The 23,768-nt window shown below is 33.6% G+C and overlaps 1 protein-coding gene across 1 annotated transcript; it reads left to right on the plus strand.

Moving 5' to 3' along the window:
* Nucleotides 1-6,079: 6,079 nt before the first annotated feature.
* LOC133178106 (acyl-coenzyme A amino acid N-acyltransferase 2-like) lies at nucleotides 6,080-15,842 on the plus strand. The gene is made up of 9 exons (XM_061312866.1): nucleotides 6,080-6,165; nucleotides 6,253-6,529; nucleotides 6,813-7,076; nucleotides 7,274-7,443; nucleotides 7,898-8,011; nucleotides 8,144-8,229; nucleotides 8,338-8,422; nucleotides 9,248-9,449; nucleotides 15,727-15,842. The coding sequence occupies exons 2-9, from the start codon at nucleotides 6,313-6,315 to the stop codon at nucleotides 15,840-15,842; spliced, it is 1,254 nt and encodes a 417-aa protein (XP_061168850.1). The 5' UTR covers nucleotides 6,080-6,165; nucleotides 6,253-6,312.
* The last annotated feature ends 7,926 nt before the right edge of the window (nucleotides 15,843-23,768 follow it).

A 23,768-nucleotide genomic window follows, 5' to 3' on the forward strand; every position in this document is an offset into this window, starting at 1 on the left:
AAGCCTCAAAATGACCCATTTCAAGGGTTATTTTCCTTAAGAAAATAGTGTCCGCAGCCGTCGCCCACTTTAATTTTCGGATATGTTGTGTAAAATTATTTGAAAAATCACATATCTCAAAATATTTGTGGGCGATGCCTGTGGACAATATTATCTGAAGGAAAATTCCATTGAAAATTGGTGTCTTCTGCAACTTTTTAAGAAAATACGGGAAAATGCACAAGTTTATGACGTCACAATTAGCATTTAGAAGGTCATATAAGAAAAATGATTTGTATGATCTTTCTGCATGGAATCTGAATGATGCAGAACGCATGAGTTTTAATTTTTTATCTCACTTTCATTTTTATGAAAAACACAGGGCAAGATCTGTATTGAAACCGTACCTTGTTCTTTAAATATATTTTTCAAATGTTTAATCATTACTGATTATATCAAAGCTTGCAGGTTATTATAATTTTGAAACACATAATTATATGCACACGTAGACTACACTAAGATACATATACATAATATTTTGAATATCATTTTGTGATTTCAAGGAACGGTATTGTCATGGTTACTTAAATAGAAACTTAAATTCGTTCAAAATGCTACTCCTAATAGCCTAGAGTTTTTGTCCAGTGGCAATTAGAATTGACTCAGAAAGAGACTAAACTAAGGATCACTATAATTTTATTTATTGCTGTTGCCATAGTTTCGAGTTCTAGTTTTACCTTTCTCTACCCTTGTTAATTAAAGCTATATACACATGCATATGGCTTATCTGAGCTAAAAAAAAATAATAAAAATACGAAATTAAGTGTAGATAAACATGATATATGTTATTTACATTCAAATTAAAATTTTCTTAAATAACTTCATGTTTCCATAGTTAGATTGACGTTAAATTGTGTCTATTATTTAAATGCGGAGTCGGTAAATAAATCGGTTATTGTTTTAAATTTCTAATATCTTTGAAACGCAATTGATTTAAATTGTGTAATTTACAGGAAAGTCCTATCTTTATATAAAATAATAAAACAAATAGAAAGATCTTTTTAATTTTAATTAGTCTGAACTTATAAAAAATACGCCATATATGACTTTAAGTAAAAACCATTAGAACTACAGTTTTCATCAGAGACTTCTAGTTTAAAAGATGAAATCAATGTACAAAATACTAGTACATCAAGATTGAATTTTAAAAAAAGTTTCAATTGCCCATCACTATTATGTCCACCACACACAATTGTGTGCGTAAGGGGGGGGGGGGTATTGCCTACCACACAATTGTTTTTTTTTTTTTTTGGTTGTTGAGGGGTTGGTTGGGGTTGGTTGGGGTGGTGTTTATTGTCTACCTCTAACCACACATAATTGCGGGGGATTTGGTTATAAGTGCTCATGTCATCATCAATAGAACTATTCAGTAATTTCTGATTTAAACCGTTGCATACATTTTAGTCATTTCATATTGATTTGATATAATTCAAGCGGTTTCATTCTAAAGCAGTGTAAAGGATTGTGATATGTGAAATTTTCTATTGTTTATAAATGAAAAGTGTAGAAACACTTCGCACGAAGTGTGCATGATATGAGTTTACTGATGTGCTCAAATTTTGAAACCAATTAATATCATTTAAACAAGATTACACGGTCAGAGTTGGATGTCTATATATAATACAGCTGCTTTTAAATGGAGAAAGTTTGATGAAGTCTATTCTTCGTTCTAAGGTTGCTTTGGATTTGACATGACATACATGTACTGGAAAAAAACCCAACAAAAAACAAAAACGTGGGTCATAGGTTCGAGCGAACTTTTCTGATCAGAGTGCAGTATGGCATTCATTCGTCTCTTGTCATTTGTGTTGTGTTTTCTGTGAATTCTTTTAACTATTTACATTTTCAATGTCTTTTCTAGAATCAATTTGCCAATTTCAACAAAACTTGTCAAAAAGTATCCTCGGGCAAAGGGGACTATTCACATATAGGACCATGCTCTCTTTCAAGAAAATATATGATAAATTTAGAAATAGTGTACATGTGTTAATTAAATTTTTCAAAAGACCTCTGTATACAAGAAATGTGAATGCTTCTGTATATATAAAGTGTAGATTAAATTTAATCATTGAAATGAAGGATGGGGTCACAGAAGGGATCAAAGTTTTACATTTTTAATATATTTTAATCATATATAGGAGGCATGATTGATGGTTATATGATAACTTCATCAGGTAGCCCAGATTCAAATTTGTTCGAATTGTGGTGAGACGGCGCCCCAATAAAAGATCAAAGTGTTACATGGATAAACATGTATGTAGGGAAAGAAAAATCAAGAACTGACCATTGATGAGTAATATTAATTAATTTCCAATCAACCTCAGATTCAATTTTGATCACATAATGAATCATGACCCTGAGGGGTAGGATGGGGACGCAGTACGAGATCCATTAGGGTAATGTGGGAAACATTATATGGAATCACGGTTTTTCATCAAAATATGTAGGAAAAATCTTTTCGAAAACAATTAAGCAAAAATCTCAAGATAGAGCTAATTCAATTGCACAAGGTTAAAGTTTGGTCACAGTTAAAGGATCACCGATTTACAGGTTACATATTGGGAGAAAACTCTTTTGAATTCCTTTTTTCAAAAAGAGCAATTTAGTTATGAAACATACTTAAAAATATGCCATCAATCACATTGTATTCAGTGCAGATTCGAAATCATTCAATTTATGGCCCCTAGGGCTACAATATTCAAAATTTTACATAAGAGTATCAGGATGACCCTAGATCATATTGATGTGCAAACAATCTCACATCCAAAGTCGGGCACATAGCATTTTTCTCGGGGGGGGGGGGGGGGCAAAAAAATAATTGAAAACTTACATGAAAAATCTTTGACAAGCCAAAAAAAAAAATCATTTCGCAAAATACGAGAATCCTATTTCGTGGTGTTGCTGGTGGGAGGGTGGGTGACTGTGTCGGTTCTATATACTTTTTCCTTTTTTTCTATCAAAAAAAAATTACCAGAGGAGAATTTCACCATGCTACTACTGAAATGGAGGAGGGGCAACTAATCTCTTAATGAACATTTCATATTTAATCAACAGTAAAAAAAATATGGTTAAAACAATGTGGCGGGCCCTTCCCCCCGATACTACGTGCCTGCAAGTTTGTTCAAATTACGGACACTTGCGTTACGTAGGGTTCGACTTAACTGAATTGGGGATCGAATTAAAAGAACAGAGGGAAAAATTTTTAATTAAAAAATCTTCTCCAGAATATTTAAGCCACACATACATGTATAGTCACATTAATATTCCGAATCCCTGTCGGGGACGTAGCATTATTTCTCAAAGTTCTGGTGTTGAAAGGGGAAAAAGGGGGTTGGGTTGAGAAAAATAAAGAACAAAAACCACCCTATATACCTGGACAAGCAAGAAAGAAAGCGAAAACTGACCAGTCCAAAGTTGATAAACCTATTATTTGTATTTGTATGTGTATTTTTTTTGGGGGGGGGGTGTCTTCTTTCTTGATTTTCGAAAATTTAAAAAAACACACACACACACACAAACACACACACATACAAAATACGGAATTCCATATACGACAGCCAGCTACTTACTGCCAACTGCTAACTGCTTACTGCTAACTACTTACTGCCAACTGCTCACTGCTTACCGCCAACTGCCTCATATATATTTTAATGAATTTTCATATTTATGTAGATATTTATGTGAATTTTCAAGAATTTTCAAAGAACATTACTTATTTGGGGAAACAAAGATATGTAAGTTTTTAATTTGGTAAAACTTATGTATTTTTTTTTACGGGGGGGGGGGGGTGTTTAAAGACTAAAAACAGGAAAATAGTCATTTTATTACCAATTTCAAATGAAAGGAGATAACACATTAAAAATATATGTACTTTATCAATGTGATATGTTGAATTTTACATAAGTTAAACATACGGAGAGATTTAAGTGGCATTTATCCATTTCCATGAGTATTTGAAAATTCAATAATGTTTTCAGCCTGATTTCAATTGATAAATGTTTCTAACCCCTTGTTGTAAATAAAAGGAGTTGTAAATAAGAGCAATTAACTTTTAGACACTGTTTTTTTTTTTAAATTATCAATCCATTACTAATAAACTTTTCTTTTCATTCAAAAAAGTTTTAATGGCCAAATTACCAATTATATTGAATTAAATAGATGTAAAATGTAGGCGGGAATCGAGAATTAGCGTGCGTAGTTCTTACAATAATAACAAAAAAATGGCGGATTTAGGAATTTTTAAACTATAAAGGCGATGAAGGAGTAAATCGGAAAAAGGGGTTTTTCCTTTTAAAAACAAAACATCTAATTACCTCATTTCCTTGCAGGCAATTAATTCGATACCTTTTTTTGACGCGGGGAGTGGGGGGGGGGGGTTCTTACGTGGGGGAGGGGTGTCACATACGACAAAAGAACAAACTTTTAGTAGAGTCTTTAGTAAATTTGTTGGTATATATATTTATTCTAGAAATACATGTATAACTGAAAATTATGATAACTTTTGCCCAGTGTAAAATATCTTGGAATATCTTTCAGTATTTCTTTTTACCCAATGAAAAGTACCTGTATTTGGGAATTTTTATGTGTGCCTTATTTAAATCGTTTTAATGGCTAATGTTAGATCTGTTGAAACATTCGTGGTGGTGAAGGTGGGTGGATGGGGAGGGCGTCCCGAATAATTTTTCAATATTTATTATACAGTAGTGCTACCTCAATAAGGACGCCTATGACCTTTTTGAATTCCTCGTCAAAGCATTTAGGTTGTGTTGTGCCCCCCCCCCCCCCCCTCCGGCAATGAATGAAAATGCTTCATCGCCTAAGATAAACTCTTTTCAAATAAGGTAAAATGCCTTGTATTATGACTTTTTATTAGTATTTCTCATGTAAATGCATATACCAACAAATATTACCGAAGACCCTACTAAAAGTTTACCACCTCACATTTTTTTCTGACGTATATAAGCCCTGTTTTCTTATTAAAGACTGAATATCTCCCCCGTCAAAAAAACTATTGAATTATTTGCCTGCAAGGAAATGTGGGAATTGGATGTTATGTATTTAAGAAGAACTGTTCTTTCCTCCTATTTATTCCTTCTTTGCCTTCTCCGTTTAAAAATTCCTGAATCCACAAATTTTTGTTATTATTGTCATCTATCATAGGGTTTATTCAATTACACATGCGTATTATAAAAATATTAAAGATAACAAAACAGGCAGTATCATCTATGAGCAGTGGCAGTTGGGAGTAAGCAGTGACAGTTGGCAGTGAGCAGTTGGCAATAACTTAGCAGTGAGCACTTTGACAGTTGGCAGTAAGCTGTGAGCAGTTGGCAGTAAGTAGTTGGCTGTCGTATATGGAATTCCATACGCAAAACCAAAACCAAAAAATAATTAAAATAAGAATAAAAAATAAAAATACCCCCCCCCCCCCAAAACCCAACAAAAAACCTATGGAATTCCATATATGACAGCCAACTGCTCACTGGTTACTGCCAACTGTTCACTGCTTACTGCCAACTGCTCACTGCTTGCTACCAGCTAGGTTTGTGAAACCTCTTAATTGGAAAACTTGGAAAGTCAAACATTTTTTGACAACTTCATAACTAATGTTTGCAGGGGTGTAACTAATAGTAGGGACATCAACAGAATTTAGCCACTGTTAAATACAAAAATCTGCTTTAGTTAAGGAGATTCAAATTTGGAGGGATGAACAAACCTGCTGATTTTTATTGCACAAGTAATAACATCTGTGCAAGAACGAATAAATTCTCTTGATCGAAGATGTTCCCTTGTAGGGGAAAAATCGTACAAAAATTAATGAATAAATTTAATGAAATGTTGCCTTTGTATTCCACCGTAGAATTTGATCTAAATTATTATTGTAGTGAATTACATAAATTTGAACAGAATTATAAAACTTTTATTTAAAAAAAATTAACTAGTATGCAAAAACACATCACTGACACTGACATAATACACAGATTCATGAGTCTGAATATCTATTGATATGCCGGAAGTGTGCACGTATTAACGTGCAAGGTGAATACTAGGCCTAGACAATCCATGAATGAACTTTAATAGGAAAGTGGGGCACTTCTGAATGATAAGAATAAAGACAAAGTACAGGTAAAATATATCTGTAGATGTACTATGTTCTTTTTGTTTTATGTTTAATCATATACTAGTATATACCTCGCATACAATATATTTTAGAAATTTTCATGGCATTGTATGGAGACCTAGCCGACACAGACAATGTTTTAAAGTGACAACATGTCCCAGGTAAAAATAACCGTGGACCCAAAGGAAGCTCTAGTTGATGAAAGAGTTCACATTCAGGTGGAAGGTCTACCTCCAAATAAACCCGTTACTATCAAAGCCACGTTTCAGGAGGAAGGCCTGAGATTCTGTTCCTATGGATGCTTTATCTCAACAGAGGGAGGTCACGTGATGGTGGAGAGGCAGGCTCCGGTACAAGGAACGTACACAGGTTCGTAACACTATAATACGGGATGCTTCTATGTTGTCTATGATTTAAAATTTGAATGATGATAGAAAAGAATCTGTATATACTTCCCTGTAGGTTTCTGATTAAGCAGTTTTTTAAAAAATAAATTTTAATCCATAAAATACACATTGAAAAAGTGCACTACGACGTCAAAATGTGCTAATTAAGACTCTTTAATAAAAACATCTTTGAATTTGATCCGCTTTACAATTTAGATTTTAAATATAAACCATTACAACATGCATTATATTGCATATTTTCATAGGTGTAGAGCCAATGGGCTTATTTTGGAGTATGAAGCCCGAACCTTCCCAGAGACAACAAATAAGATTCCAAAAGGGAAATGTCACAACACCCATAATTGTGACACTTGCTGTGTTTGAAGGAAACCTGTGCTGGGATGAGCTCTTTGATCCGCCCAATAAACCCTTAGCCATATCGAAAGTTTACAGATGGTACAAACACAAGACTGTTCGAAGAGAAAAAGTGAGGGAAGGAAATATAAGGGGTGTGCTTTTCACTCCTTCAGGTATCTAATGTGATTTATTAGGATTTTTAAAAAATTAAATACACACATGCATACACTGAAACACATGTATTTTTCCCCCTCTGTACCACGCCCCGTTGATCCAATAATACCAATTCTTCCTATGAATAATAATCTGAAAATTTTTAGAATTCGCTTAAAGAAGAAAAACTGGAATGAGTTTGCATTAATCATTACAGGGCCCGGACCGTTTCCCGGTGTAATTGACCTGTTCGGTAACGGAGGAAGTCTTTTTGAACACAGAGCAGCTCTGCTGGCTTCTAGGGGATTCTGTGTTCTTTCCTTGGCCTTTTTTGCTTATGAAGATTTACCTAAGTTCCTGACCGATGTCACATTAGATTATTTCATAGTAAGCTATACAACTGAAAGTATTACACATTTTTGAGAATGCTTTGAAGGGGCATTAGTTGTAAAAGTGATGGCAACCAATTTTTCTCAAAATCTCCCAATTGCTTAGGAATATTATTAATGACCAATGAAAATACCTAGTTTGAACAAAAACAAGAGAAACCGTATTGTAATACTTTGTAATACTACGTTAAATAACCGCTTTTAGTGTAACTAAAAATACAAAGAACAATTATTTACTTGAAAGACAATAATCAATCAAACAACCAAAAATAACAAATATGAGGTTTAAAAGTTTTTGAAATCATTAAATACTATTGTCATTAAAGAAATATATAAGCTGGAGCAATTTTCTAATAATTAAATTGTTGAGAAAATTTATATAAAAATCATAATTATATTATTTTTCAAAGAGAGTAATTCAAAATCTTTTATTATATTCCTGGTAAATTTAGGAGAGCGCTGAATGGTTCAGTAGATTACCGGAAGTGATATCATCAGGTGTAGGGGTCATATCACTGTCAAAAAGCGGAGAATATGCTCTAGAAATGGCTCGTCATTCCTCTAAGGTACTGAAATGTTACTGCAGGGAAAAGAATGATGTCTAAAACTATCATTAATTCTGCTTATTCATTACATTTTCTTTGATATGAAAATTTATCTGGTAAAGTTACAGATTAAAAATATTTTTTATCTTATAGGTGAAAGCAGTAGTTCTTGTAAACGCTGTTTCCTTTTACTCAGACGTGCCTCTGAAATACAGCAAGGGCGACATACAATGTAGCGAGTATGCGGATTTTAGTTTTCTCATGCAGTTTTCTAAAAAGTTCACGCTTAAAATTTGATACATATATGAACTATATTAATGTAGGATAAAAATGTTCTTTTTTTCCAGATTTTTATTCAATGAAATTAAAAGAACACCCAATGGAATAGATACAATAGGATGTAATCAGCCTTCTGACGATTTCTACATCAAGGTAAGATCAATGGCTGAAGTCATGATTTGGGCCTTGCCGTACAAATACTAGTATTTTCTGGCTCTAACTTCACCCATAGAGTGCTTTTGGGTAGAGTGTGTAGTGACCGTGAGAACCAATTTTCTTGATCAAAATTCAATGTAAAAAATCTCTGTGTAAAATCTTTGGAGCATATATTCTCTTCCCTTGTTCCTATATGGCTCATATTTCACCCATAGCGTGCCTTTTGGTTGGGGTTTGCAGTGACGTTGAACCAAGATTCCAAGTTAGAAGTTAAGGTCAAAGCAAATATCTGTGTGAAATCCTTGTTATGAACATGCATGTTTATATTTTCTTTCACTTTTGCCCGTACTTCACCTATTGCGTGCTTGTTGGTAGAAGGTATGCAGTGACTTTTTACCAATGTTTTTGTATCAAGGTCAAGGTAAAATAGTACCATTGTGTAAAATCCTTGCCTAGAGATCTGCATTTTCTCTTGGCTCTGTCTGATTCATACTTTACTCATAGGTACTTGTGAGTTAAAGTAAAGCAGTATCCTTGTACAAGTTTCTAGGTCATAATAAATCTCAGAGTGAAATCCTTGTCATTAATGTATTTTCTCTCCTTTTGTTCCCATCTAGCTCATACCTCATCCAAAGAGTGCCCATGGGTGTATATGGGAGTAAAACTTCAACCTTTACAAGTCTTTTCAATAGGACTGATGTTCTTTACTAAAAATGGAACCCTTTGAGATGGTCACCATCTCAATGATATCTAATTAGTATTATGTTTTCCTGTACAAATGAAGATTTAATCAGATTCTAGATATTTCATTTATCACCACAGGTATGGACCAGTCCTGCCTCTGTGCTTTGCATTGTGGGAGAAGATGATCATATTCTAAATCCAAAACTTACTGAGAGATTTATTGAACTTGTACCAAAAGAACACAAACATCGATTCCAGATGATTAAGTATCCTGGGGCGGGGCACCTGATAGAACCGCCTTATGTACCACACTGTAGATCCTCCCGACATAATATATTTGGTAAGATGACGTCACAAAGAATCAGCAAAGATTTTAACTATTAATAATGTAAAAGATTAAACTAGTACTATATTTATCTTAGCTGTAAATATAAATGGTCAATGTATGATACGATGTAGTTTTTTTTTCGAATGCAAGTGCATGAATGTTTCTTTTATAAGTTATTACAAGATTTCAGTGCGGATAAACAATTGTTTGCTTAAATTGAACATAAAAATGATTTATGTCATAAATCTTTGAATAAATTAGCAAATTTTGGAGTTTACAGGATATAACGGGATGAAGGATAAAATCTAATTAAAAAGGACGCATTTTAAAAATTCTTTTTTTAAAATTAATTCTTCATTATCTATAGTCTGTTGTGAAGTTGTCTTCTCTCACGAAATGAAGGAACTAGAATCGAAAGAATTGGTGGATATTGTTCCTATTTTGAAAAATGCCTTTCTTAAAAAAAATACATTATCTAATTTTCTCTGCCCAATAATGTCATAATAATTTCATTATGGTACATTTAAAATCAGTTTTGGATTGACTTTTATGTTCGAAATCTTTTTATGAATTTTAAAAGTAATTTGGATTCTCCAATACATACATGAACATATGCTTGTAGATTCATGCATGTGTATGAATCATTTTCTGTTATCTACAGATAAGTTTTTTAACCGAGTATCTTAACAAATGAATTGCAACATAAATTCTATGGTTACAAAAGTAGTGTCAAAACTGCTATAAAATCTTTTAAAAAATGGAAAGTTTTCAACAAGATTTTATGTACTTATACCTTTATCTTTTTTTAATCCTTTCCTATAATTTCATTCAGATATATGCAAAACTTTTTAAAATATTAAACACTTCTCTTCTATCACCAAAGTGCAAGAATGCTACCGAGGTGGTTTTGACTTTACCTTTCGGAATTCATTTTCAGGTCATCCAGAAATCTTGTAAATGGTTTTTACGCAATGTCAAGAATTGCTACTAACAAAAAATGATACTTTTAATTCGCTTTCAGCTTACACTTCTAGTAGAGTTCTGATGATAAACATGTAGTGTTATATATGAAAATAAATGGTTTTTACTCACCAATAATGTTGTAACAGAAATAAATATTATTCCAAAGCTATTCATACATTGACCGGCCATTATATTCGGGAATATCATTGATTTCTGCCTTGTCCCGTTGTAGCAGAAAAATACCTTCTACAAAGATTTTTCTCGAAAAAAAAATTGTAAAAATCTTCCCACAGCTCTTCGAAATTTCACAGGATCGTTCTATTACATCACATTTAGACGTAACATTTTTGTTGTCAACCTCTGTTTAGAGAATGAATACGGATATCCATTGAAATAAGGGTCTTATAAGGTGTCCGAATTAATGAAATTTTAGTTTACGGCAATTTCAATAGAAAAAAAATTGAAAATTTTATCAGTGAATTAAAAGATTTGATTTGTCATACACTGAGTACTTTTAAACAACTACTTGTAGCCGAAAGATAATGAAAATTTTCCAAATTTTAAGTTTCTAATTAACCATCTTCCGTGTCCTGCAGACGTGTCCCGATATGTAAATGGCGTCATGTCAAATATATATATTTTAGTTAATAGCTTATTAATTTATTTCGAATTCAAGAGGAAAATTTTTTTAAAATTCATATCAGTGCAAAGTACTTAAAAATTACTTTCCGTACATGTAGCTTTCAACCAATCTTGAAGTGAATAAGAAAATTAATTACAAAAAAATCAAAATGTGTTGCTTGCTAAAATGACGTCTGACGTTCTTACAATGCACGGCTCAAGGTTGTACGTCAGTGTGTATTTCCTATTAATTTATTTACATATATTTGTACCCTTCAAACTTAGCATGTTATTTTGGATCAATATTGATTAATACGCCTGAGCCTCTCTTTCCTTACACTGCATTTTCTGTTGATTTTTTAAAAAAATGATCATTATGAAAAAATTATATTATACAAATAAAGTTATATATTTTTTTTTTTTACATCTATGCAAATGTAGGGTTTTCATAGCGTGACCTCACATGGAATAGAAAACACAATGAAGGAAAAATTAGAAACAATTCGTCTCAATGAACTGCTTTTCTGAAAAAAGGTATATTTACCCAAGGTTCTATCTCCACAAATTATCATTTCTTTAACAAGATTAATTATTCTCTAAATACATATCTTAGACATCGAGAATCAAAAACTCTGACGTTACAACGTTGAGTAGCAATTCCTGACGTTGCATCTTTATTTTACGACACTCCCAACTTTGCTCGAGCGTCTAGTTTTGAGCTATTTAAAAATATTTTAACTTATTATCATTCATTTAGATATAGCGTAGAGGCGGATTCAAGAGGAAGTGGAGTGAAAAGCTCATCGTCCAAGCAATTTCAAGATCTAGTAAATGGAAGGTGCCTACAGATTTCTCAAATTTGAGTAATGAATTCCCTTAATGATGCTTTATAACTTTAGCTTGGTCAGATAAGGTGTTTCGGGGCATAATTTGTAGGTAAGCAAGAAGAAAAATCATATTTTAAACTGTCATTTTCAATGAAAAACTAAGAAAAACAGTCATGAATACAAGAGTTTTTCCATATCAGACAAAAGAAATGTATCCAGATTGCCTACAGTCTCTCAGAAAACGGTAATTTGTATGTTCTTGGCCTCTTCTTTAATATGATATTAAATTGAATATAGTATCGGGATTACTTTTCACATGATTTCAAACTGAATTCCATGAAAATACTTGATTTTGTACATAAATCTATTAGAGCCGTAAAGTACGGGAAAAAGAAAGTTGAAATTGATTATGACGTCATAATGGATCTAGCACCAAAAAGTAGTCTAAAGCATTTACTAGATCTTGACCTTAAGGTCAAGATCTAGTAAATGAGTTTAGACATTATTTTTGGTGCTAGATTCATTATGACGTCATAATTGATTTAAACTTAATTTTTCCCGTACTTTACGGCTTCAATAGAATTATGTAGAAAATAAAGCACTTTCATGGAATTCAATTTGAAATCATGTCAAATGTAACCCCGATACCCTTATTCCGTTTAATATCATTTTAAAGTAGAGACCAAGAAGATATGAAAAACGTTTTCTGAGAGACTGTAGGCAATACTGATACATTTCCTTTGTCTGAGATGGGAAAAACTCCGATATTCATACCAGACTTTCTTCATTTTTCATTGAAAATGGACAGTTTATAACATGTTTTTCCGATGAGTTTACCCCAAAATTATGTCCGGATACACATTATTTTGCCAAGCTATTTTCGTAAAGGATCATTAAAAGAATGTGTATCTCAAATTTAAGAAATCTGTGGGCACCTTTCATTCACTAGATCTTGACCTTAAGAAGGTTAATTATTTCCCTTCTTGTCAGTGTTTTGAACGTCAAGTCTGCCGTTAAGTCGGGTTATCAACCTTTTCAATATTTCAACCGATCGAGGAAGAAGAAGTGGACGATTAGTCAACCCTTAATGCACATACTCTTGAATCTGAATTTACCTAAGATCTCCGTTAAAGGAATAAGTATAGAAATAAAATTTGGATAAGGTTGAAAAAAATTAATGCTTCAACTCATAGCAAGACACTTTTTAGCAAAATGGTAGTCAAGATTATCTAATAGAGGCATGTGAAAAGAAATTAAGTGCTGAAAAGTGACGCCATATTGACGTTGTTAACATTTTTGCCGTGAGGCGAAAGACAAAAGCTAACTTTGTATTCATCTTAATATTTTTAAAAGTACTATTCATAACTGATTCATAAGTGAAAACTCATTTTAAGCAAAAGTCGAAATAGAAAGGGGTATTAGTATGTAAAATGGTGTTGATAACATTCGATTATTAAAGATTTTAAAGCATAACTGATTCATAAGTGAAAACTCATTTTAAGCAAAAGTCAAAATAGAAATGGGTATTAGTATGTAAAATGGTGATGATAACATTCGATTATTTAAGATTTTAAAGCATAACTGATTCATAAGTGAAAACTCATTTTAAGCAAAAGTCAAAATAGAAATGGGTGTTAGTATGTAAAATGGTGTTGATAACATTCAATTATTAAAGATTTTACAAGCATGCGCAGTTACTGTAGTGACATTTTTTTGGATCAAGGGATCTCGTATATGCTTTGTGTGACTGTGTAAATAATTCAGTGTGCTGTTTCTGAAATTCATTGACTTTTCACCTCACCTCGATGAAGTCGAGATGAGCTTATGCGACAACCTGGTGTTGGCGTCCCGGTTAGAGTATTAAGGAGGCTGGGGGGTCAACAAATTAACCATCAGATATAACTTATTAGTCCCCTACCGGTGAAACCGGAGGGGACTATAGGTTTCCTCTGAGTCTGTCCGTCTGTCTGTCCCTCCGTCTGTCTGTCTGTCAGTCTGTCCCACTTGGTTTTCCGCACTTTTTTCCTAAACGCTTGCAGATATTGAGCTGATTTTTGGTATGTGAGTGTATCTTGATGAGTTACAGATCAAGTTTGCATTTCGTTCCGCTTCATTGATTTTTGACGGAATTACGGCCTTTTCAATTTTTACGGGTTTTCCGCAATTTTCTTCTAAACGCTTGTAGATATTGAGCTGATTTTTAGCATGTGGCCTAACCTTGATTAGTTATAGATCAAGTTTGCATTTCGTCCCGCTTCATTAATTTTTGACGGAATTATGGCATTTTCAATTATTAACGGGAACCAGATTACACTTGCCGGTAGGGGACTAGTATTGCTAATGCAATACTCTCAGAATGCTTGTTAGTCCCCTACCGGTGAAACCGGAGGGGACTATAGGTTTTTTTTTAGATATGATATCTTAAGCTGTCAACTATCATTTGGCAAAGAAAAAATTCATACATTTTAGTTTTAAAATTTGATCATTTTTGTATATCTTTATATGGAGCTCTTCTTCTAAAGGAGATCAATATAGTCTAAAAATGGCCACGACCACCCAGCCCTCTTAAGAGCAGGTCTCATTCCCAAGTGATATTAAGCCTTACCTGGACCAAACGTGCATTGATCATGCATCATGTGATGTACATGTGCACTGTCTGACTCGCTTCAGATGCAGGATCTGACCTTCATTTCCCGTATGAGAGACCAAATGAACTTTTTTAGCAAGTTAGTGTTTAAGAAGCAGATTTCATTCTTAGTAATTATAAGACCCATGGTGACTAAATTTACGTACATGGGTGATACATCAGACTGGCTTTGAATGCTGGATCAGACGTATATATTCCAGATGAGTGAACAGGTTAAGGCCAATGGATCATGTTCATTCCCAAGTAACTGTAACCCCGTCTAGACTAAACTTGCATGGATGATGCATCCATGGATGTTCTCTTCCAGACAGACCGGATACCTGATCCGACCATATATGTTCTTGATGAGTAACCAGGTTAGAGTATATGGAACAGGTTTATCTATCCTCAAGTAACGATAAACCCTATGGCGACCAAACTCACATTGATGATGCATCTAGGGATGAAATGTATCAGACTGGCTTCGCATGCTTGATTTAACATACATTTTCCAGATGAGTGAACAGGTTTATTTTTTTTAGCATCATCTTTCTCAAAGAAATGTTAGCCCTACCTGGACCAAAGTAGCATGGTTGATGCACCTATTGATGAACTCTTCCAAACTTGCTTGAGATTCTGGATCGAACTTACTTATTACGTATGATGAACGGGTCCTACTTGGACCAAAACTTCCATGATGCATCAAGGGATGCGCATTAACAAACTTGGTTTGGATGCGGAATCAGACCTAATTTTATGGATGAGTAAACATATTAATGATTTTGGAGCAGTTTCTTTATCAAATAACTGTAAGCCCTACCTAGACCAAACATGCACACTAATTATTGATGCACACTTCAGACTGCGTTGGACCCTGGATCTAACCTTTATTTTCCAGGTGAATGAACAGGTTAAAGTTTTTGAGCTGGTCCATTCCTAATTAAGAATAAGTCCTATGGTGACTAAACATGCATTGATGATGCTTGTTACTAGGGATGCACACTACATTATTGCTTTGGAAGTTGGATCTGATCTACATTTACAGGGTGTTTAAACAGTTAAATTTTTGGAGAAGGTTCATTTGCAATGACTATAGATCTGACATGGAATAAACCTGTATAGATGTTGTACTGGTATCTAGGGATGCACACTATCAGAACATTTGTTTGATGTGATACTTTGCCTTACTTATAGATGGCATTCGTCGACATGGAATTTTTAATCTATGATCATCTATCTTTTTTTCCTCCAGATGAGTACTTATGGTGGGGCGGGGAAACAAAAAGTCATAGCTACGCACAAGAAGATTCGTGGTGGCAGATCTTGCAGTTCTTCTCTACTCAACTTAAGGGGAAGAAGGACCTTTAGCTGAAAAATTACTTGTCATTCAATTTTTTTAATATTTTGTATATTTCTTATTAAGTATGTCCCACATATCTTAAAGCAGTTATATCATTAGGTTTCTTACCTTATTTTAGAGATATTGATTGACAAATATTAAGCCCTACAGCATCTAAGTGGAGTTTTAATCCTCCATGTTTCCGGGCTCATTACTCTGTCCATAATTGGATTTTTAAAGCATATATAAAAAATAAGTAAGTGAACATGTATCTTTTAAAATATTTCAGAGTATGAATTGGGTTTAAAATTCGAAAAGGCAAGTTTCATCTATCACACTGCATCTGGATAGGGAAAATAACGAACTTTTTAAGACAACTTAAACAACAAAAAACGTAATTTACAAAAAATCCTATCATTCAATATTTTTAAATTTACGTTGAAATGCAAGTCCTTCAAATTATTGATTAACTGTAAAAATTTCGAATGGTGAAGCTGACCTCAATATTTCACAGGACATCGTTAAAGACGACATAAGCAGGACAAAAACTTGTCATGTTTACATTTCTCGAGTACGGGAAAAACCAACTATGACGTCACACGTAAGCTAAATAAGCGAAATAAGATATACCTACATAAGATTTCCGTCATCAGCCATGCAAAAATAATTTTTGTGTTCCCCGTTTCTCAAAATACTTCATCATATACTGATTATGACCTGTTTTTACATAATAATACTGCCCTTGTATTCACCGAGTATGATCTTGCCAGATCGTGTATGACGTCACCGACTTGTTGGACGCGCAGTTTAAAGAAACAGAGGAGTGGATCAATCTTTTTTCTTAATTTGTTAATGTTTACAAGAATGTTAAACTTTATATTTTTTTAATATAAGATGGTAATTAAAGAAAAAAAAATGTCAAAAATTTATACAAGAACTGATGCTTTATAAGTTTTGCACTTATATAAATGGAGACTATGACGTAGTTTAACAAAGTCATGTGACCATGTGTCCTTCATCCCCTTAAATCCGAAACCGACGATCAATATACATGTAGTAGTAAATTATAATTAATGCTCTATGATGTTTTCTTTTGTATTTTGGTATGACATTTTTAGGTCACCTGAGTCACTCAGGTGACCTATTGCTATCCGTTTTCGTCCGTCGGCGTGCGTCGTGCGTCGTCCGTTAACTTTTGAACATTTTTAACTTCTCCTCCAGAACCGCTTAACCAATTTCAACCAAATTTGGTATATAGCATCTATGGGTGAAGGGGAACAAAAATTGTGAATTTCATGGTCCCTGCCCCCCTGGGGCCTGAGGAGTGGGGCTAAAACCACGAAAATTAATGCAATCTTTAAAAAAATTCTTCTTTACTCCTGGACATCAAGAAGTCAAACTGTTGGCATGATTGTAATAAGCATTGAACCCTCTACCAAAATTGTGAAATTCGTGGCCCCAGGGTCAGGGGTTCTGGTGCTAGGGTGGGGCTATATAGATCATATAGTGAAAGTGCATTATTTCTTTGAAAATCTTCTCTGCTCCTGGGTATCAAATAAACAAATTAAGTACATAGGTATGAAGGGCAAGAGTGCCTCTTCCAAAATTGTGAATTTCATGGCCCCAGGGTCAGGTGTTCTGGTGTTAGGGCGGTGCTCTATTGATTGTATAGTGAAAATGCATTAATTCTTTGAAAATCTTCTTCTCTGCTCCTGGGTATTAAATAAACTAACCAAGTATATAGTTATGATGAGCAAGAGTGCCTCTTCCAAAATTGTGAATTTCATGGCCCCAGGGTCAGGAGTTCTGGTGTTAGGGTGGGGCTCTATTGATTATATAGTGAAAATACATTAATTCTTTGAAAATCTTCTTTTCTGCTTCTGGGTATTAAATAAACTAACTAAGAACATAGATATGATTAGCATGGCTGCCTTTTCAGAAATTGTGAATTTCATGGCCCCAGGGTCAGGGGTTCAGGTGTTAGAGTGGGGCTCTATTGATTATTTGCATTAATTCTTTGAAAATCTTCTTCTCTGTTCCTGGGTATTAAATAAACTAACTTAGTGCATAGTTATGATGAGCATGGTTGCCTCTTCCAAAATTGTGAATTTCATGGCCCCTGGGTCGGGGTGTTGGTGTCAGGGTGGGGCTCAATTGATATATATAGTGAAAATGCATTATTTCTTGGAAAATCTTCTCTCTCCTGGATATTAAATAAACTAAGTACATAGTTATGATGAGCATGGCTGCCTCCTCAGAAATTGTGAATTTCGTGGCCCCTGGGTGAAGGGTTCTGCTGTTAGGGCGGGGCTCTATTGATTATATAGGGAAAATGCATAAATTCTTTCAAAATCTTCTTCTCTGCTCCTGGGTATTATTCAAATAAAGAAAGTGCATGGTTATGATAAGGAAGAATGCCTCTTCCAAAATTGTGAAAATCATGGCCTCTGGGTCAGGGTTCTGGTGAAAGGGGGGGGGGCTCTATTGATTTTATAGTGAAAATGCATAATTTCTTTCAAAATATTTTTTCTACTACTGGTAATAAAGCAAAGTTCTTCTTCCAGAATTGTGAGTTCATGGCTCCTGGGTAAGATGTTCTGGTGTAAGGGGGGGGGGGGCTTTATTTATTTAATTATATAGTGAACATGCATTTCTTTGAAAATATTCTATGCTTCTGGGCATATTCGAGGCAAACAGAGTAAAAGTTTTAGTATGCAAGGGTATTTTTATCAGAGACTAATGTGAGAAGTAGTAATTTAGGATTAAAAATAGACATTTTGTTAATAGTCTGCATGGTAATAGTGTTAAATGGGGGACAGATAGATGCTATACCAATTATTCTGTTGATGCTTATCATACTATTTTTCTTACTTTTGGGCAACATTTAAAGCTTCATTTATCAGTTTATGGATCCTCTAAATTGTTGTATTGTACTCGGGTGACCATCAAGGCCATTGGGCCTCTTGTTTAATTTCTTAAAATGAAAGTACTTAGAAAAACAACGCAATTATACTGATCATGAAAATATAAAGGAAATGTCGACAAAATATGAAGACATTCTGTTATAAATATTTTAATCTTTGGTCTTTTTGTGCATTTAATAATAATTTTAACTGACAAATATTGTTAGACAGCTTATAAGCATTATTCCGTGTAAGTACAGTCAAACCTCGTTATCTCGAACTCAATGGAACCGAGAAAAATCTTTAACCTGACGATTCGAGATATCCAGGGTAAAATATTTAAAGAAGGGATTTGGGACTTCCAAACCAATTCGATATATCCATGGTATTCGAGATATCAATGTTCGAGATACCGACTGTGTATTGTTTTAGTGCATGTTCATTGCTTTAAAATTTTTCATCGGAAAACATTTTACCGTACCCCTACCTCTGCATTATAGAAATTAAAAATAACATTATAAATATTAATAATAATAATTTGAAAAAGTTGAATTATCCTAACAGAGTAATGGAAGATAAATTGATAGCCATTCTGAATTGATAAAAAAACTAGAAATATGTCCATAGGACATGAATGCCCCGCCGAGGGTATATTAGTAATGCAACATTTTAACACAAATTGAGAAAAGTGAGGTCAAGGTCAAAGGAAAGGTCAAGGTGAAAATATTGATGCAGTTGAATAGCTTACATTAGTATGTATCAGCATATGAATTTTGACACAAATTTAAGAAAAGTGAGGTCAAGGTCAAATGAAAGGTCAAGGTAAAAAAAATTGTTTATGCAGTTGAAAGGTTACATCGGTATGTATTAGCACATGAAGTTTGATAAAAATATTATGAATGGTTTTAAAACTAAGCTAAACACTAATTAAAGAAAAGTGAGGTCAAGGTCAAAGGAAAGGTCAAAGTCAAAAAATATTGATGCAGTTGAATAGCTTTTATCAGTATGTATCAGCATATAAAGTTTGACACTAAAGTTTAACACTAAAGTGAGGTCAAGGTCAAAGGAAAGGTCAAGCTCAAAAAATGTTGATGCAGTTGAATAGCTCTCATCAGTATGTATCAGCATATGAAGTTTGATAACACTATCTTGAATGGTATCTTTAAAACTGAGCTAAAAACTTATTTAAGAAAAGTGAGGTCAAGGTCAAAGGAAAAGTCAAGGTAAAAAATATTGATGCAGTTGAATAGCTCTCATCAGTATGTAACAGCATATGAAGTTTGTAAAAAATATCTTGAATGGTTTCATTAAAACTGAGGTAAACACTAATTTAAGAAAAGTGAGGTCAAGGTCAAAAAAGGTCAAGGTCAAAAAATGTTGATGTAGTTGAATAGCTCTCATCAGTATGTATCAGCATATGAAGTTTGATAACACTATCTTGAATGGTATCTTTAAAACTGAGCTAAAAACTTATTTAAGAAAAATGAGGTCAAGGTCAAAGGAAAGGTCAAGGTCAAAAAATGTTGATGCAGTTGCATAGCTCTCATCAATATCTATCAGCATATGAAGTTTGATAAAAATATCTTGGATAGTTTCTTTGAAACTGAGCTTTGAACAGAGCTAAACGCAAAGTGTGACGGAAGGACAGAAGGACGGAAGACGGACATGACAAACACTATATGCCCCGGCTATATTCATGGCGGGGCATAAAATTAATCCTGGCATATTGAATATGCCGGTATACAATAGGAACCCCCCCCCCCCCCCGCCGGTAAAAAATGGATATAAGTATGAATATGCAGGAGGATTTTAAAATCAGAAAATATTCAGCACAATATATTTCAATTTTGTTGATGATAGAAGAACACTGTTTCAAAACTGTTCACTGTTCAAAATGTGCATATCTTAGAATACATTCAATTACATTTTTATGATAAACCTACCCCCCCCCCCCCGAGAGAGAGAGAGAGAGAGAGAGAGAGAGAGAGAGAGAGAGAGAGAGAGAGAGAGAGAGAGAATAAAAAAGGCGAACGGAAACAAAACCATTTAATGTTTTCCAGAAAGTACAGAACCTTCGGTATCCGGGAAAAGGGTGGATCCATCCTTCTTTCGAACAGGAAAAAAGAACAACAACAACAAAAACAAAAAACAAACAAACAAACAAAAACAACCCACACTTATAGCAGATAATCAAAATGGTTTTTAAGCATATCACTGAAAAGGGAGTCATAAAACTATCTCTTGATCTCTTTAAGATATTATAATTAAGAAATCAATTTTTTGAGAATTCATGAGGACATGAACTATGACGGTTCAAGTCGGCATATTTCATGAAGCGCGTTAGCAGGTGTGAAGCGTTGTACTTCATGTACCTCATGAATTCTCAAAAATTAAATTCATATCTTATATTTACATTATTTTTCTGATGACTTGCCAGATTTTTTGTCATTCAACTATCATTTTTGAAAAAAAAGTTTGCACTTCTTTTTGACTTCAATCACATCACAATAGAAATATTTTAACTCATCCCACGGTAGTTCATGAGAACATGAACTTCTAATTTGGAAAGAATCTAAAGGAAAAAAATATTTGGAAATGTAAATAAATACTAATAAAAGGGTGTAAATGGGATGGCATTGGGGATATGAACTGCCTAAACAATTATCTGATGGACCCCTCCCTACCCTCAGTGGAGAATGCGGGATTTTTGAAAAGGGGCGCCCGACCAGTTGTGGGTTGGGATGCGAGCTCAGGGGCCACACCAAAATCAAAGTACTAAAAGTATTCATGAGAGTTGAAAATTGTATACAAGGAGTAGGGGTCTAGTGACGAAATGTTTTCATGCTTTTAAATACAAATCAATTAGAGATTTGATAGAGATACAACATCAAACATAAGAAATAATTTCAAAAGCATTTGAATCACGAGGCCCATGGGTCAAAATGCTCACCTGAGTAACTTATATCTTTAACTCTGCTGTTTTTATTCAGATTTTCCAAAAAAAAAAAAAAAAAAAAAAAAAAAAAAAAAAAAAAAACACCTCTTGATATTCCCATGAAAAAATGTGTCAGCATGAATTAATAAGGCAATATTTTAACTCCGAGGGGTCTTTAAATCCACAAAACATGGATATGCTTTAATATCAATATGATTAACAATGCCTTGTAGTTATGAAGAGTTTTTTTTCCAGTTCACATGCATTCAACTTTAATCTAAGCTGTAGCCAATTCTAACCTAGGATTCCTAATTTAAAAAAAAAAACCAAGCTGAATCCTCAAAACTTCGAAATGTCTGGGTTCTACTGCAGTAAGTTTTCTAAAAACAAAAGTAAATTAGGAAATCATTTTGAAAGGATATATGAATGGGTACAACATTCACTAACATGCTGATACAGCTTATCCTCATTTCTTTAAAATAAAATCTATATCAGCTGGGCTTCATTCTTTTTTCACTTCCCTTACATTGACATACTTGCATTTGAAACACACTAACTTCCTCTTCTCCCTTCTGAAAATGTAAAATTGATGCAAAAAATGTAATTGTTTGTAGAATTTTTTTTACTTAATATTCCATTGAACATATCTTTTTTTAATCTCCCTAACTCACTGGGTGTTTTTTATCCCACATTTTATCCTACATTTTATCTCAAGAAATTAAGTATAAATGGATGCACAGCTCCAGTTTTTTCCAAGCACGAACGAATAAACTCTCTTGTTCGCAGAAATTCCCATACTAAAATATTAACTGTAATGAAGGGGAAACTTCAGGGTACTGTACAACAGTATATTCGAGAAGTGGTGTAAATCAGATGTGGATATTAAAAAATTTCAAGAAATTAATTTTTAGAAAATTTGAAAATTACAAAATTTTACTAAAATCAATAACATCAAAACGTACGTCTTTTCAACACTTTATACAACCATTTCCCACGATAAATTTAAGTCCAGTCATCTTGATATCATAGAAAGGTGCTTTTTCAATAAAAAATGGAACTCGTAAATATACTTACCTTGTTATTGGTCACTGCAAAATTATTTTGTTCAAAAACATTCTCATTGTACACACAAGGACTCTGATGTTGATATTATAAAGATGCTTGAGTTTCTGATTGACAATATCTATCTGTAATTCCAATCTTAATTTTATCTATTGATTCCCTGTGTTTTGATTGGACGAGAACAAATTCAAGAAAAAGTTTACACATCGATAAATTCTCAATCAGAACTACTTTATTGACCTAGCTTTTATTGTAAAAAAAAAAATCAAACAAATTGTTAGGCCTACTTCTATTCTGTGTTTTAGCTAAACAATTACAGACACTTGAAATTAAAACAAAACTAACGACATACAGGACTGACAGACGGGAATATTATGTTTATGTTACCGTCAGATCACGATTGTGAAGTCATATTGTCGACGTTCATAATAGGCCTACAAAACAAATCAGATCAGTTCTCGGTAGCGCTGTGATAGGAAAGAGAAACGTACCTTAGACTCTTGCCTTATTAGCATCAAATTCATTTTTCTACATCCTATATTCTGTCCCGTCTTTGAACAAACCAGAGCAAATCAGGGTTGTCGTCGGTCTGCTACTTTCGTTTTAGAGCGTCTGTCGTTATATTGTCAACATGGCCTATATGCATGGTCAAGGACGAATTCTTTTGAAGTCTACTCGTATTTACGATATTTGTTGACTTAAACAATATTCTAAGAGTTTTTATAAGCTTATTTTATTAAATGTTTTGACAATTAAAGTTGAATTTATCGACGTTCATCTCGATTGCGACATAAAGTATTCCTACGCTGTACATAACAGATTGTATGGAGGCTTCAAAGAGAAATAATTTTAAAACTTCGTAATTGGAATTATAAGAATTAAACGTTCTTTTTTTCAGAATTTATCGATGTGTAAACTCATGCCTTTGTACTCACAAACTTCACATAAAAGTGCTGCTTCGCACTTTTATTCAGTTTGTGAGTACAAAGGCATGAGTTTACACATCGATAAATTCTGAAAAAAGAACGTTTAATCCTATAATGTAGTCTTTGGAA

This window comes from Saccostrea echinata, unplaced genomic scaffold, assembly GCF_033153115.1.
Source record: "Saccostrea echinata isolate AGI-Se365-2 ecotype Australia unplaced genomic scaffold, CSIRO_AGI_Sech_v1 ptg000002l, whole genome shotgun sequence".
In the NCBI taxonomy this organism is placed as follows: domain Eukaryota; kingdom Metazoa; phylum Mollusca; class Bivalvia; order Ostreida; family Ostreidae; genus Saccostrea; species Saccostrea echinata.

Coding starts and splice junctions, on each gene's coding strand:
- LOC133178106 (XM_061312866.1), top strand. CDS start 6,313: ATGTCCCAGGTAAAAATAACCGTGGACCCAAAGGAAGCTCTAGTTGAT. Junction 8,230..8,337: donor GGCGACATACAATGTAGCGA/GTATGCGGATTT, acceptor CTTTTTTTCCAG/ATTTTTATTCAATGAAATTA. Junction 8,423..9,247: donor CTGACGATTTCTACATCAAG/GTAAGATCAATG, acceptor TTATCACCACAG/GTATGGACCAGTCCTGCCTC.